This window comes from Suillus subalutaceus, assembly GCF_016647625.1.
Source record: "Suillus subalutaceus strain FC151 chromosome Unknown DFJ58scaffold_29, whole genome shotgun sequence".
NCBI lineage: Eukaryota > Fungi > Basidiomycota > Agaricomycetes > Boletales > Suillaceae > Suillus > Suillus subalutaceus.
In genome coordinates, this window is record NW_024540278.1 from 12,937 (window position 1) to 29,416 (window position 16,480).

General features: G+C 50.2%; 4 protein-coding genes across 4 annotated transcripts; 2 read left to right on the forward strand and 2 right to left on the reverse strand.

Moving 5' to 3' along the window:
* Positions 1-1,609: 1,609 nt before the first annotated feature.
* DFJ58DRAFT_657418 (26S proteasome regulatory subunit rpn-1) lies at positions 1,610-2,591 on the reverse strand (the record flags this gene model as incomplete). Its single annotated transcript, XM_041381975.1, has 3 exons — positions 1,610-1,931; positions 1,968-2,380; positions 2,427-2,591. Coding segments are annotated over 3 exons (900 nt in total), but the record flags the coding sequence as incomplete, so codon positions are not given.
* Positions 2,592-2,850: 259 nt separating this feature from the next.
* DFJ58DRAFT_725679 (uncharacterized protein) lies at positions 2,851-3,311 on the reverse strand (the record flags this gene model as incomplete). The annotated part of the gene is made up of 3 exons (XM_041385270.1): positions 2,851-2,907; positions 2,959-3,086; positions 3,137-3,311. 3 exons carry the CDS (start codon positions 3,309-3,311, stop codon positions 2,851-2,853), a joined length of 360 nt encoding a protein of 119 aa, XP_041246020.1.
* A 1,373-nt stretch (positions 3,312-4,684) lies between these two features.
* On the forward strand, positions 4,685-7,475 carry DFJ58DRAFT_657457 (uncharacterized protein; the record flags this gene model as incomplete). The annotated part of the gene is made up of 3 exons (XM_041381982.1): positions 4,685-5,062; positions 5,124-5,699; positions 7,014-7,475. 3 exons carry the CDS (start codon positions 4,685-4,687, stop codon positions 7,473-7,475), a joined length of 1,416 nt encoding a protein of 471 aa, XP_041246021.1.
* A 3,839-nt stretch (positions 7,476-11,314) lies between these two features.
* Positions 11,315-16,452, forward strand: DFJ58DRAFT_872240 (P-loop containing nucleoside triphosphate hydrolase protein; the record flags this gene model as incomplete). Its single annotated transcript, XM_041394346.1, has 11 exons — positions 11,315-11,747; positions 11,802-12,027; positions 12,078-12,272; positions 12,328-12,852; positions 12,909-13,144; positions 13,201-13,452; positions 13,512-13,931; positions 13,997-14,311; positions 14,364-14,546; positions 14,602-14,785; positions 14,837-16,452. Exons 1-11 carry the CDS (start codon positions 11,334-11,336, stop codon positions 16,450-16,452), a joined length of 4,566 nt encoding a protein of 1,521 aa, XP_041246022.1. The 5' UTR covers positions 11,315-11,333.
* Between the last annotated feature and the right edge of the window lie 28 nt (positions 16,453-16,480).

Sequence of the window (16,480 nt, forward strand, 5' to 3'; positions counted from 1 at the left end):
GTGCATTGAAGCGCGATGGAGTGCGTTGAGAAGCGCGAAGCATGATGAAGTGCGTATGTACACAATGAAGGCACAGAGTGCGCTTTCCAGGGCGAACTCATCTGGTTTTGTCAGACAGGGGCGCTATAGTGGTTGACACGGTGAAGTGAAAGGGCAAGCTCTAAGACTCTTGTGGAACGCTGACATAAGCGCGTGCCCCTATTGCGGCACAGCCGCATCACAGGGTGACAACAAATCATGCCCTTATACACAATTTTCTGGCAGTCTTAAAACAGCGCGATGACCAGTTATTCAGGCTTCCGTCCTCAGCACATACACTCCAGAACAACTAAATTGTGCTCGCAACCATGGTGATTGGACGAGCATTCCACCAAGCAAGAGACCAACGACTATGTAAAACATGAAGCTCGTCGTGCATATTCAGATGCTTAAAAACCGCGTAGAGACCGTACCAAATGTCTTCGAATTGTAAATACATGACCGCAAGATCAATTACAAATTCTGTGCCGCATCAATGTTACCTTTTCACTTCAGAATAGCGACATCGCCAGCCCCATAAGCTTCTGCATCTCCCCTGGCTCCATGTTTACTTTACCCGTCGACTTGTACTCTCCCATCGAGCGCATCGCAGTCGCCGAAGCTGATTGCATAGCTATGGGTAGCACGTCATTAGCGCAAGTGATGATATATCAGGTGGAAAAAACTCACCTTGCGACTTTCCTTGACTGCCTCTTGTCGAAAAGCTTGCCTGCCTGGGTCATCGTCAGGGCAATCTGCAGGATTGAGCATATCGACTACGAAGATGGCGAAGCTGATGGATGCTGCGCACCAGAAGAAAGGCCGGCAGATGGTCTCGCATGTGGAGCGTCCGCGTCGGGATGGAATCCACCCTGTGGTCTACCTCCTTTCTGCGGCCTGTCGCCCGACTGGTTATTTGCAGCTGCGATCTTCCGCGCCTCGACAGCGGCAGCTGCGCCTGTAGCATCATTCGCCATCGGCTTGTCATCATGGCCGGAACTACAATATATGACATTCAATTTAGCTCAACTCGATAGGGCATTCATTAGGAAGAACCTACCCATAAGCGTGAGCGTGAGCAGAGAAATTAGACTTGTAATTCTCTTCGTCGAGCCCGCCCGAGGGCTTTGACTTGGTAGCGAGGTGGGTTAGGGGAATCGCCATAAGCGGCTGCGTTATCTGGGGTGTGCGAGTATGACTGTGCTGATTGACCTACTTCGCCATTAATTAAAGGGAGGCGATACTTGACAGTCTAATCATACCTGGCGAAGGCCCATTGTAATAATCACTCGCAGCACCTCGGCCCGATCCTCCTTGAGGAGGCGGCCCAGGAGGTGGAGCATAACCACCCGCTGGTGCATGACTGGATGGTGCCCCAGGAGCACCAGCAGGGGATACGTACACATTGCTTCCACGACGTGGCTCCAGCGATTTTGGGACAGTCAGCCTCTCCCATCCAAAGTCCTCAGCGGGGCCGGTGAAGCAGGCATTGAGCATGTAAACGCATACAGCGCCAAGCGCCAACGTATCATCCAGAGAACGTGCCCTGACATCAGGCAACGAACGCGACACTCCAATGACCGAGTCGATGTCACGAGTGATAGTGCTTTCGGGTCGAGGAGGGATGGGAGCTATGCCTTGCTAACGAGCGGAGACAGAAGTACAAAAAGTGGAACGTACTCGTAGTCTCAAGATGACTCTTGTGTACATCTTCAAGGCTCTTCGGATCTGCGACGCCCACCTCTTTTCCGAACTCCTTCAAGTGTCTACTGAGCTGTGTGGTGCTTAGGCACTTTGGGATGTCTTCTGGGTATTCATCATCTGCGTCTGCGTCTTCTGAAGCAGACGCTTTCAGCCATTCGATGGGAATTTGTGGACGCGCAAGAAGAAAAGCAAGCTGCTTCTTCATTACCCTGAGCAAATATCAATGTGCATCTGACGCGACTTACGGGTTCTCAGAGGCATTGACGCCTTGTCGGATGAGTGCAGCGTCATTAAGGCGGATCGCGACACTGAGAGCTTCGGGGAATTTCGAGAATCGAAGGTAGATCTTGTGTATCGTGCGCAAGAAAGTGACATCCTCGGGAGGAGGGACCGGAGCGGGCTTTGATTTAGGCGCGCCTGAATCAGCCTCTGATACTGGTAGGGGGACTGCTTCTTCACCCTCTTGACGGATGGTATACTCCCCTCCTAGTTCAACAGTAATATGACGGGCGCATTCGTGCCCCCAAGAACCTGGTTCAGAGATTTTGGATGTAGGAGGGAGGAGAGATGCAGAAAGAATACGGTAGCGGAGGGTTCCTCGTGATTCAGTATCGGAGTATGTCATAGCGAGAACAGAGAGAATATGGGCGAATAGACTCTGCATGATGATAAGCCAGAGTCCTACAGAAAGGCTTTCCTCGCACCTTGTTTTCGGATGCGGGCCATGTCTCGAATAGTTCCTGGAGGCCAGAATAATGTGGGCCTAGAAACTTGAGTGGTTTTGGAACGGAAGTCATGGACGACGTAGATGTTCTTATGAGTGTGTGGAGCGTTTCAAGAGCAGGACGGTACAGATGTGTGTTTAATTCCTGCTGCTAATTTAATTATTGGTCGCGGCTGCACATCGTCCGGGTTTGACCGGTGGTACGTGAATTCCCTGGTGTGTCTGAAGTGATAATATCTACAGAATGGTCATTACAGGCGGGACATCTTCCAATGGACGTCCTCACCATAACGTAGCCATGTTCATGGTGTGCAGCGTCGTCTCCCGTGTAAAAAAACTCCAGCGTATGGCTTCATGTACGTCTCCAGGTAACGGCTGTGGTCGTTGTATGCAGAACGGGAAATTTAAGGCCAAGGTTGCTTAATGACGAGAGCTCCCTCGACATTGCTTCCTTCTAATTCCTGCGAACTTTGTCAATATCATAATTGAACGACATGCATTAATTTGAGTACCTTTCCACTAACAGGGTCCAGAATAGCAGGCTCAATACCGAAGAAGGGAACAGTTGCAGCACCAGGCCTAGTCTCAATCGCACCAGAGTCCGAGTGGGGTGACGACGATCGATCCAGTCTCAGTTTCCCTTGAAGACGATATTGAGCAAGGTCGTGGATACTTCGTGAATGCACTTACCAGAACATGTCAACGATAGCGCACTGCTTCTTGCCAACATGTTCGTTATACCTGTTCCAGGCTTCGGCCCACCGACGGAGCCAAGGACACGTAAACTGCCGGGATCATGGTTCTCCACGTGCTGAGCGCTTGTGGCACCATTGAATGATGATTGGCGATCATGAATGGTCGACATATATGTAATTTTTCGACGGAGACGAAGAGACGATCCGAATCTCGCTAAAGTGCCAGAGACACCAAGTAGTGCTTGGAGCCTCAGATCTGATGATGAGCACGACTTACCTTTGACCTTTGACAACATTGTAGTGTCTTGCATGACGAAGGCTTCGTTGCTTGATCATGAAGGTCACCTATGTACTAGTGGCAAATATAGTACCACATGTGCAGCTGATCGCAGATGTGCGCGCGCGCCGTGACTCTTCCGACAATTCAGCGGCTGAGAAGCGAGTTGGAATTTTTGGGGTCGCATTGACGTGAATGACAGCACGCGCAGGGGCTTGACAAACCGAATTTTCCTGCCGTGAAAACATCGCGAAATGAATATTGTATACGTATATGTTTAGACACAGAATGGCAAGGAGCTTATATAATTACATAAAAAAATATTCTTCCACGCAATGCAGCCGTCTGGGAAGCCCACATTCGCAAATGAGTCCGCTGACTTCAAGAACGTTTTGTACACAACACCGAATGGAAGTGGCGATACTGAAAGCCCCCCAATTGCAATGCAAGTAAGTTAAGTTAGTTAGTTAGTTATGTGTAAACTGTCGGGATGACGGGGATCGATGAACGATGGTTGAATATTGAATATAATTGTCAGACTGTTAACGTTCAAACTAACTAACTAACCCATTGGAGTTGGTGAAATCGACATCGGGCGGGAGCTTTGTTTTGTGTAGCCAAGTTAATTTGGTAGAGTGCTTACTAAGCGAGTGACATAAGCTGTCAGGGTTCAGGCCTCAGGGTTTATGGGCGTGACTATAGGCGCTCGCTCGCTCAGTTTGAGGTTTCGTTCGTTCTATCACAAATTTTTGTCTAAGTTAAGTTACGATCTGTTCGTCAGCTTCAGCAGACACGAAGCGACTGGTAAGCGCTCTCACTTGTCGCTCGGAAAGGCTCTAATATGCTAACGTAACAATAGGGCCTACTATCAGATCAATAATACTTGGCGCGCTTAAACGATGCGACGAAGTACAAATTTGGCACCGGACCTACTAGCACTCGGCGACATGTATGTATTCATTCAGATCTCGCTTCAAGTACTGAATGCAACCTTCCAAGACGACGGCGATGTACCAGGCCTTTTCTAACCTCAATTCAGTTTGCATTTAATCTCCGTGCACACGAGGGGGGGACTACATGATAAGCTAAGTACGTCAAACCCGGACGATGTGCAGCCGCGACTAACTTAAAACCCAGAGCACAGAGCCACAATGAGAGTTGTCTTCATTGCGCCCCCTCCCCTTCTCTCGATCTCTACATCTGTAGCTGCTGCACGTTCTTTGCCCCATTTATCAAACAATCACTGTCATTACAACGAGTCTCGGAATGGAATACCCAGACGAGCTCGATGACCCTGTTCAACTCACCATGGAAGACTTCGTTGGTCAATCACAGGACATGTTCACTCGTGCGCATGACGGCCTTCAGTCGGAAGTTGATTTTATTCGTTTCGCGTTGGCAGGTAGGGTTGGGCCGGAGGCAGACGAGGAGGTCGACCGGTGCCAGATCCGCCTGAATGCCCAGCAAGGCATCGCTCCCATTCCTCCTCGACCCGAAAGCACTATCACTCGTGACATCGACTCGGTCATTGGAGTGTCGCGTTCGTTGCCTTATACAACAGCCTTATCAATTTGGCCTGTCCCCCCTTTCAGGGAGACACTAACCAAGGACAATCACGTCAAGAGTCGCGCATACAATGCCGAGGTAAGACATGTTTGAACTCCAGTGGTGATAGTTACTATGGATACTGACCATATTAAATCAGGGTGCTCAGATTCAAGTCCCCATGCACAGAATTCCGAACGTCCCTTTGGGCAAAGTCGAACAAAGACACGTTGTCAGGATTTTTTTCCCTAGACTTTACGCCGCAGCGTCTGAAGACCCCTCCTGGGTCGGATTATCTCAAGAAGACTTCGCTCTGATATATGACAAATGTCTTCGTCCATTAATGTTGGAACACCTACCTGACTCTAGAGACCGGTGGCCGACATCTTATAATATCGCGTTAACTCATTCTCGGACCCTTACCGGCTCTATCGCACTCAACTCTGTTGACGTGCCTTGGCGCGTTTTGCACCATATTGCAGTCCCCTTGTTGACAAGACTCGGTGAGGAGAAACCTGCGTTCAAGGATGCGTATTATGTTCACGAGCTGAGGGGTAAGAAGAATGCCGCTATGCACGATGGGGACGATGCGGTTGCGAGACGTTTGGCTCTCGACGACGTATTCGAGCATGTTGATGATGAAGACCTGGATCCTCGACAGTGGCATGTGGATGTTGCGCTGACTATTGGTCTACCTGGGCACGTCGTCACCTGGCGCGAGTCTTCTCACCGAGAAGTGCTTAATTACCTCATGCCTGGCGCGGGCCCTGGCCGCATAGATCGCTTGACGAATAACAAAGCAGCGTTCCACTTTGATCGCCATCTACAGATCAAAGAGTTTGCCGGCTTTCGCGCAACTACCTCTGGTGTCACGGGCGCAGATGGTATTTCGTATGTGCAGGCATATTGCACAGAGAAAAACGTGACGTATTCGTTGAACCCTGGAGTGTTCCGGCGGCGTCGAGCCAAGGAGCTTCTCGAGAAGAAGACGCAGGAGAAGATTATATCGGACTTGGATGTTATCAGCGATGTTTTTTTTGAGTGCACTGGCGACGGGCCGGTCGCCGGCCGCGATGGCTGCGCCCGCCTCGAGATTCGGGTTCCGCTAGATAAAGCCTTGAACTGGCTTCCTACTCTCCCAGAGGACCTCGTCCGACGTTGGGTTATCGCGGTCGATAGAAGAGTGTGGTGGTAAGTGGGCATTTGCATGTCATTTGGTTCCATCCCTGAGCCAATATGTCTTCCCAGGTATTTTGTATATTATCGTCTCGCTGCCATTCGTCTGGTTCTCGTGAATTTGTCCAAAGCGGATGTCAGGGCACGTTCTATGGACGCTACATTGGCACTCGGTGCTGTATGCATCTATATGCTCAACGCCTGCTTCACCCGTCCTGCTGAGGGATTTGGATGGGAGAAGTTGATCGAGACCGCCTGCCAACAGGTACTCGAAGATCCCGGCGACGAGGATGAAGACGCCTCAACTATGCCCATTCTATATGACAGCGGCACGTACTTCATCTGTGACATCGTCCTCAATCCGCACTTGACCCGGGCATTCCTTCGACTGCCTCTACAGCGCACATTTGACTCGAAGTCCATGACTCGGATCTATCAGGCGCAGTCCATGTCCGAGATCAAATCCTCCTTCACTTGGATCATAGTTCCACACGGTAAATCTCTCCCTAACGCGGAACGAACGAACAATCGTAAGCGTAAGACCCGTGATGTCGATGACATCAGAGAGCCAGATCGACAGCGCCTGCGCCTTGGCACTCAGATTGTTGGCGTCCGTTTCAAACCTCCCGTTCGTTTGGCAGGCAGGGACGTGGACATCCATCTTGCAAACGGAGGCGACGAAGAAGACCTTCATGGGGAAGAGCACGAGGAGGAAAGCGAACATACGATCAATGAAGATGCCGCAAGGATTTACGAGCAACTCATCGTAGATATCATCGAGGAAGCGCCTAACCACAAAGGCAAGCATAACGGATCATACCTATCCATTCCTGTCCAAATGCGCAGCGAACTATCGTGGCCGGCACTGCTACAGACCACCGCACTTCCTTTCCATCAAGCGCAATACCGCGTATGCACACCGGAACAGTGGAATATGCACTTTGATCGTTTTTTTCCCACTTCTACTGTCAAAAAAGGTGCTAAAGCTAGAGTGGAGGATCGTCAGAATTTCAAGAAATGCACTTACTTCAAGCGTTACATCTCTCTTGTACAGAAAATCGAACCCGCAACCCTGCCCAGGCTCAGACGTGCACTCCGGAAGGAATTCGACACCCTGGCATGGGTGCCATACACTCAGACTGACCGTATGTGGCTGACCTCAGCAGTGCCCGGTAGAGCATGGAAGATGCTTCCTCCCGTGAGACGAGACTCAGAACAAGCGGGCCCAGCGATCGGAATAAATCCACGGTTCCAGAGGAAACTAGTCACCCTGCGCACATTTCCTCAGCCTGACGAGAGCGATGAGGACGAGGCGGGCTCCGAGGGGGATGATTAGACTGTCCACATCATGGACTTTACATTGATCGATGCGAGCGTTCATTACATACTCACACTTTAGTGCTGACCTTTGGTGCATATTCTTTGCCCTACATCGCGGACTCATACACTCACATTCATTACGTATTACTAATATTCACACTTTAGTACCGACCTTCAGTGTTAAAACGTTAAAACGTTATCTGAATAACCGTTTTTGCTTTGCTTACGGCTGTTTGCAAAAAGGTTGACGGTACAACATTCGCTGAGCAGTATAACGTGACAGTGGAATTAAACGTAATGCCACCGTTATCCAAAACAAGATGTGTGTGACGCGTCCCCGAGGGCCGACATGCGTCGAGACTTACTACCATCTTAGAGACATCCACGAGCGATGACAGAATGACAGCAGCAGGGATTGCGGTTCCTTCAAAAGGATTCAGAGGAGAAAAAGCAAGAAGAGGACAAGAAGTTAGACACCGAAACAAGTGGTGTGAAGGACGAGGAGGAGGAACTAGTGAGTGTTAATCACATCAGCGAAGTCAACGTTAGTTCGACTTATGTTTGCTAGTCGAAAGAGGATGCACAGCTAAAATCTGAGCTGGGGATGTTCATTGACCAGTTAAAGGTGCGTGCCACTGACGATCAAGGTAGAACATGTAATTAAATTAGCAGCAGGAATTAAACACACATCTGTACCGTCCTGCTCTTGAAACGCTCCACACACTCATAAGAACATCTACGTCGTCCATGACTTCCGTTCCAAAACCACTCAAGTTTCTAGGCCCACATTATTCTGGCCTCCAGGAACTATTCGAGACATGGCCCGCATCCGAAAACAAGGTGCGAGGAAAGCCTTTCTGTAGGACACTGGCTTATCACCATGCAGAGTCTATTCGCCCATATTCTGCACATGTGGTACTATATATGCCACTAGTACGTAGGTGACCTTCATGATCAAGCAACGAAGCCTTCGTCATGCAAGACACTACAATGTTGTCAAAGGTCAAAGGTAAGTCGTGCTCGTCATCAGATCTGAGGCTCCAAGTACTTGGTGTCTCTGGCACTTTAGCGAGATTCGGATCGTCTCTTCGTCTCCGTCGAAAAATTACATATATGTCGGCCATTCATGATCGCCAATCATAAGTGGTGCCAGTCATCAGTGCAGTGCATTTTTTTGTTTTGGTTCGAGGAGATATATAAACCACACCAAGCGCGGCAAAAAACGATCCCATGATTCAGGATGGGAATGAGGCGCGGAAAGAACATCGTGTGAGCAGCAGTCGGAGGCTCCCTCTCCCAAGCGTTCATAAATTGTCGGCGAGAGATGGCATCCGCTTTGATCCGAGGAAGGGAGACCTGGACCATCATACCTTCTTTTCCAGTACATTTATCCCGCACTTTTGTCTCTCGGTAGCCTTGGCGTCCTATTTTGGTAGCCGACACGGTTCTGGAGCAAGGTGAAATTGGATTCTCAGAATCGCACCAGAAGATATGACTTACTTGATATAATGTCATCAGGGACAAAGAGAGACTCCGACCCATAAGTTTGCGAGTACGATGAAGTCACGGTGGATGGAAAATGCTGACATAATCAGCTGCTTGTAATTTCTTGGAGTCGCTCAACAGCTGGTACTACGGGCGAGTTGCAACTCACACCAAAAATCGCAGCTGTAGGGATGGTATCAATAGGTTTCCCCTCCATTGCGTGTTGGATGGTCAGAGCATGCGTGCTGCGGTGCCGACGCCCACCAATCCGAGCATTTATCAAGAGCATGGCGGGCCAGAAACGTGCTATAGCCTGAAAAGATAACTCATCCCGCAATGTCAAAAAAAATAAACTTGCGAAAGACAGGTTAACGGATATACAGAGCAACCTAATGCACGAGGAGGTGGAACTAGCTTAACAGCTGCAGAGGTTAAAGCTATCCGAGCTGAAGCGACGGAAGAAGCAAACGAGAAACTATCCTCTGTGAGTTCGGTCGTCTTACTCCAAAACAGACTGAGTAGAATTTGCTGCAGGCGTCTGGGAAGTTTCAAAAGATGAAGAGTAGGTCTGAAGCCAAAGCAAAGCGAGTGTTACGCCGAAGAAAGATGTAGTTCGCATCGAGCATCTCAATCACAAGGTACTTTTTATATCATGAAGGTGGGGAGCAGGGGGCTCAATCACCCATTTGCAGATGAAGAACTCGTTGAAAAACTTTGTGGGATGAGCCTTTCGGTGAACGGTTTCTGCACATCTCGTACATCTTTCCTTCTCACCCATTCCTAGTGTCCACCCTTCCCTCATGCTGAAGGCCGCTGTTCGTGGAAATGTGCTTTCTACGATTTTCACTAACTAGGAAGTGTACGTGCACGGGAAATAATGCTCAATGTCTGGCTCATCACACTATGTAACTACATATTATACTCTGCCATCGACTCACCCGTAGAAATTCTCTCATGCGACAGGCATCTTCTTATCCGGGCACGATCTCGAATGTGACGAATCAGCGGCAGCTGACGAGTCAGGTGCTACCAAAAGGTGTCCTATGCTGATTACCTGACCCCGAGGCACGCACTAAGCGGTACACACGAACTGTTGTGTCGTCAGCGGTAGCACTGTTTTGGAACCCGTCAGCGGGCTAACGATGGGTACGCATTTCTCTAATTTTGTTCTCTCTGTCCATCGTTTCGCAGGTGTCAACGCTGGATCTCTTCCGTCTCGTCGCCGGCGCTAGTCCACTATCCCCATTCCCGGTTGGATCTTGATATCCGTAATTCGATCGCATATGCTGTCGATTTTTTGCACTTATACTGGCTCTTGTCACTGGCTGAAATTGGTGTGAAGGCTAATGATATTCTCGGACTATCTCTGTACCATACAGGGTTCGTCGATTGAACATTTGCGGCCTTCGGTTCACTGTTCTATGATGTTGTGTTAGTGGTCAAACACGAGGTTATGGGCTGTGGAGGAGAGGACATGTCGTGGGTTAACGGGATCCTCAAACAGCGAGCCCGATATGCCTGCCATATTGTATCTACTGACAAAAAGCAGATCGGTGTATCAGTCTGGGTTCTGGAAATGAAGGATGTCGATGAGCTGAAAGTCGGTGTTCGTTAGATTGCGAGAATATTCTCAGTTGTATCAAGTGACACCCAATAGACTACATAGACTAGCAATATAGTCTGAAGTGAGGAATCTCACCGCAAAAAGAAAGGTGCAAGCGAGCCAGGATAAACGATTTTAATTGGGTTAAGTGGCATTACTGATGATGTAATAGGTCGAATGGCTGAAATAAACGCTAACAAATGTAACGTAAGGTAAGGGATGAATGCTTCAAGTTGACCAGCATGGAGTGCACGGGCACGTCGTTTGTACTATCCCCAGATGAGCCGACTCGCGAGATGAATGTTATGGACATTGAACATAGCATGTTGCGATGTCTTGGGTAGTATGAATATTTTATGGGTTTTCGAGGCGGCGTCGCGTGGCTGCCATATGCGGCGCGCCAAGTGAAAAATTTCATGTTCACTGGCATGAACTTGTCACCACGGTACTTCGCTTATTCAATGTTGCTTTCGAAGACTACATGGCTCATGCATATTCAAAACAATGCAAGTTGAGAGGAGCAGAGCAACAAACCAAACCGACGCCTTGGTAAAGGATGCCACTGGCAATGCATATTTGACTTGGCTGCCCCAACTCAACACGCTTAGCGCCTGGCGCTGATCATGCTGTTGTCGCCAATGCTAAACTGGATTGCAATTTTGCCGGATCTGGCGGAGACTGCCATCATGTACGTACCGAATAGTGGCCTCGTGGGATGTGTTTTAAGGAGAGTAATAAAAGAGGCTATCGATGCTCAGACGCTCATAATCCAGCCCACTGCCCAAAATGCCAGCTATCCCACTCCCTCTTGCTTTGATCCAACTCTGGATCGCCGATCCAGCGCTGCCATGGTCCAATCCGGTATGGCAGTCTCTAACACACGTTCTTGGCGACCCTTGGACGTATGACCATGGTGGAGGTGTGACTGCTGCAGTAACCCATGTCGCTGAATGGACAGTGGGCAAGGCTCAGGCAGTCGAAGCCTTCATGAACAATTGTAAGACGGCTGAGGATCCTGCGGAACACTATGCATTGAAATGGAAGGACAATGACCATGAAGGTCGTTCCTCTTGGAACGCCTGGGTTAAAGCATCATGGGCCAAATGGAAGATCAATAAACTGGTCGACCATATCTTGCAAGAAAGCGGTTGCGAGCCACACGATGTCATGGCAAGGATGAACTGCAAGACCGCGGATGATGTGAGTTATGTGCCAATCCGTTTACCACATAATATGATACAGTCATGTATTTAGTTCCCGACGATGGAAGCTGCACAGGTGAAGCAGGCGGTTGCTATCAAATTGGCGGATGCATTGTTCGGTGACGATGCATTCATTGACGGATCCTTCGTTATGCCAACCATCATGACGTTTATCACCATGGTGTTGGTATTGACGTGGAGCAGATATCGGAAGGTTATCAAAAGGCAGGCCAACAGTATCGAGAAGAAGGCTCGAGAAGCTGAAGAGCAATGGCAAGGTAGGCGGTGCAGACTAGTCAGTTATGGCGGGGTGCTAACCGTAATGCAGCCCTCACAGCCGCAAATTCAAAACCTACCTTGGTCAGGATCCGCACCTACCTGAAGAAACTGGAATCATTGGTTACAATTCTCAGTGCATTCAAGGACCAGGAAACGGCCGAGAAACTCAATGCGCGTCGTGAACAAGTCAGTGCCATGCTGGCCGCTGCCAAGAAAGATCCCATAAAGGCAGAATCCATAGGACGTGAGTGGGTCAATATTCGACTGACATGTACGTAGTAACTGAAGGCGTTATTTAGGGTTGCCTAAATCTCTTCGGGAGGCGCTTGACAAACTGGCCACCGAAGAGGAGGTCAAGGAGCTCGAACTTTTGATTGAAACCACACTGGCTGCGATGGTACCCCTTGAAGGTGATGAGGTGGTGATAGACTTCAAGGATAATATTGATGTGAGCGACTGGAAGAGTGGCGTAGAGGAATACGACAAGTGCAGCCAGGATGACCTCTGGGAGCAGCTGGGCTTGTCAGAGAAGAGACTCCCCTTTTTCCAGACACGATCTGATCCTGACGCCGCCATTGACCCTTGGAGCGAAGAAGGTCAGCTATGGCTTGATAATCCGACGAGTCCGGCTCAGATCCTGTCGCCTCGGTGGCACCAGCTAGTCGGCATTTTGCGGTTGATTGACAGGGTATTGGAAGGTGAACCGGTGATGTTGATGGATGGCGTTGGCGTTGGAAAAACCATGCAAGCTGTCGGGTTGATCGCATGCCTGGCGCACTACAGGGAACATTACAGGAAACACGGAAAGTTCCCTGGCAAATTTGGTAAGCAATGCGTTTGGCGCCCAGAACCGCTGCATGCGCTAATGTTTGCGTCAAAGCTCAACGGGCCTACAAGAAGACCGGGGGCAACATCCCAGATTTGCCTGCCGTGATCATGAGTCCTCCCAACTTGCAACATCAATGGATGAGTGAAATACAACGGTATCTAAGGCGAGCGACGTTCGACGTTCTTCCCTACACGGGCAAATATACAGCACGGTCACAGTGGTGGACGATAGCTTGGTCCAAATGCCAGCAACCTCCAATAAGACGCATCATCCTGACTACGACAAATGTAAGTGCCTACTGTGGGTGACTAGCGGAATATAACATGACTGTGTTGTTGGGTAGGCGGCGCACGACGATGCAGCCACCGTTTTCATCGAAGGCGATAGGGACAGCTACGGGCAGCCGATGGCTAGCCCTCGCTTTGAACGGACAAGTCCTAATACCCTATTCGGTCGAGAATACAATGTAACGTTCTTCGACGAAGCTCACTGTGCCCGCAAATACAACAAAGTTCACGTCGCAGCTCGAGGACTTCAAGAAAGGTCTCACTCAATGGTTGCCATGACCGCGACGCCGGTCACCACAAAACCCTCGGTAAGCCAGCCTAATGCCATATTGACATAGTAGCTGACGTCGCCTTTGATGGACGCCAGGACCTTTGGATTATGGGTCAGCTGCTTGGCCTTCAGCGATTCAAGGATACAACACAGCTCAAGGCTATGAACCGAGAATTAGCAGCGGCCCAGCGGAGAGATCGCAAAGCGCAGAGAGAGGCGGGAGTTGAGGGATCGATACTGCGAGCTGTCTTTGTGGGCAATTACAATCCCGAGGCTGCCGAAGAAGAATACCTACCCGCAATGAAACAATGGATGGGTCGGATGCGAGAGTGGTTCTCCCCTTCCATTATCCTTCGTACCCTGGACTCCACTGACAACACAGGTAAAAAGATCCTGGGCCTCCCTCCATATCATGACCATAGCTTGAAAATAAAGCTGCTTGATTGGGAGATGGACAATCTGAGGCGTATTGCACGGGGATATCTGGATGACTGTCCCATTGTGGGGATGAGCAAGGTGAGGTTTATTGCTCCTGGCGCGTCGTGGGGCTGTCATCTGAGCACCGAATTCTTGCTGCGCAGAATTTCTATGTTGAATTTCGACGGTCCGTTCTTCATCCGCATATGAACCCAACTGAGGAACGGTCGTGGACAAAACCGAAATCCCTGGAGGAATGGCATACCAGCCCTGATACCAAAAGTATGAAGTTGGACGTTCTGGCTAAACTTCTTAAGTACCATCTGGAATCTGACGGTCGCCAGCCATTGATGATGGATGAGAGCGGTCGCAACCTGGTTCCTAACCCAGCATTAACGGCTGGCAATACCAACCCAGATGAGCCGGATCGGATTGTAGTATTTTCGGCTTTCGTCACTTCTAATCAGGCCATCGTGGATGTATGTTCCATGCTTCACTTATACAACCTTTTGGCTCAATACCACCTTCCAGATTTTGGACCTTCATGGGATACATGCGCTAGAACTTAATGGCCAGACCCCTATGAGGAAACGCAAGGGCATTTTAGATGAGTTTAGGTCATCTGCACGGCCCAAAGGAGCGCGCATCTTGATTTTATCAGGTGTAGGCATGATAGGGTTAAATTTGGCCTGCGCTAATATAATGATAGTCATGGTGGGCACATTATTATAAGCGCTCGTGTACTAAATGTTGTTGATCATCGTGATAGGATACCCTTTGGTCAGAACAGGACGACCGACAGTTACGTGGGCGGATCTACCGTCATCCTCAGGCTAAAGATGTGCACATTTACCGAGCCATTGCCCTGAAGACAGCAGATGTCTTTCTCAATAACATCTCATTCTCGAAGGGCGCGATGCATGATGAATTTGTCGGTGCTCCTAAGGAATTCCGTAAGTGTCTGCCGTGTCTGCCTAGGGCTTGACTAAAGAGCGTCTCTGTAGGAGGCATTTTTGATGGTGATGATGACGCCATGGGAGATTTAATCTCTGTTGGTCTATCAGATGACTCCGCTGACGATAGCGACCCTATGGACGTCGACCCCGAACCTGTCGGAAGGAATAAAACTAGCAAAAAGAAGGTTCGTACCAAAGCCACCATCAAGACCGCACTCCTTGCTAGACCAGCCACGAAGCGCAAGGGTAAGGGTAAGGGTAAGGGAAGTGAGGAAATGTCCTTGACGGTCGACACAGATGATGAGTTTGAGGGCACCTCGCGCAAACGGCGCAAGGGTGTGCAGCCATCACCGCCTGTCATCATAAGCGAGGAGGCGACTCGTACAACCAGCAAGGCTATAGTACCGCTCCAGTTGGAGGGTGGAACTCAATCACTCTCCCTACCGTCTGCACCCAAGGACAAGTCGGCAGTAATAGAGTTCAGGGGCAATCACGGCGATTCATCACTCTCTGAGTCACCTTCTCGCTCCCCTCAGCCTTCTTCTCCCAGTCTTCCTTCCCCTCCATCTCCAGCTCCATCCCCACGCACGCACCCGCACCATCCATCCACTGGTCGTAGTCCAACTCCCAATGCTCAGTCAGAGCAGCTTGCGGGCGAGGACAACTCGACAGTAATAGGGTTCAGGGGCGATCACGGCGATCCATCACTCTCTAAGTCACCTTCTCGCTCCCCTCAGCGTTCTTCTCCCAGTCTTCCTTCCCCTCCATCTCCATCTCTATCCCCACGCACGCACTCGCACCATCCATCTACTGGTCGTAGTAGTCCAACTCCCGATGCTCAGTCAGAGCAGCTTGCGGGCGAGGACAACTCGACAGTAATAGGGTTCAGGGGCGATCACGGCGATCCATCACTCTCTGAGTCACCTTCTCGCTCCCCTCAGCGTTCTTCTCCCAGTCTTCCTTCCCCTCCATCTCCATCTCCATCTCCATCTCCATCCCCACGCACGCACTCGCACCATCCATCCACTGGTCGTAGTAGTCCAACTCCCGATGCTCAGTCAGAGCAGCTTGCGGGCGAGGACAACTCGACAGTAATAGGGTTCAGGGGCGATCACGGCGATCCATCACTCTCTGAGTCACCTTCTCGCTCCCCTCAGCGTTCTTCTCCCAGTCTTCCTTCCCCTCCATCTCCATCTCTATCCCCACGCACGCACTCGCACCATCCATCCACTGGTCGTAGTCCAACTCTCGATGCTCAGTTAGAGCAGCTTGCGGGCGTCCAGGGTGGCCGCTTGCGCTGCAGTGCCGAGGAGGCATCGACTGCTCCTGACTGTGCGATGGACTGGAATGATAGCGGCAGCCACGAATGGAATGACGGCGGCGACCATGACAGCCACTTGGCTGTGGAGCATGAGGAGCAACGGCCCCCGCACGTTCACCGCACCTCATCGTTTTATGACACCTTCACCAAGAGAAATTCGGGTCTGATGTCCTCTTCCGCAAAGGCGACGGTTAGCAGAGACCTGGGCAAATCTGACACACCTCGACCTCGACCCCGCCCTCGCCCCGTGAAGTTCAACCCTGTCCCATTCGGCTCGGGTCCTGTCCATTCTGCCAGATTCTCCTCCAACGACCGCATACAACGGCAGCGGTCTTACAAATAGGTTAAGTCGTAACGTCTCCCTGAGTCTT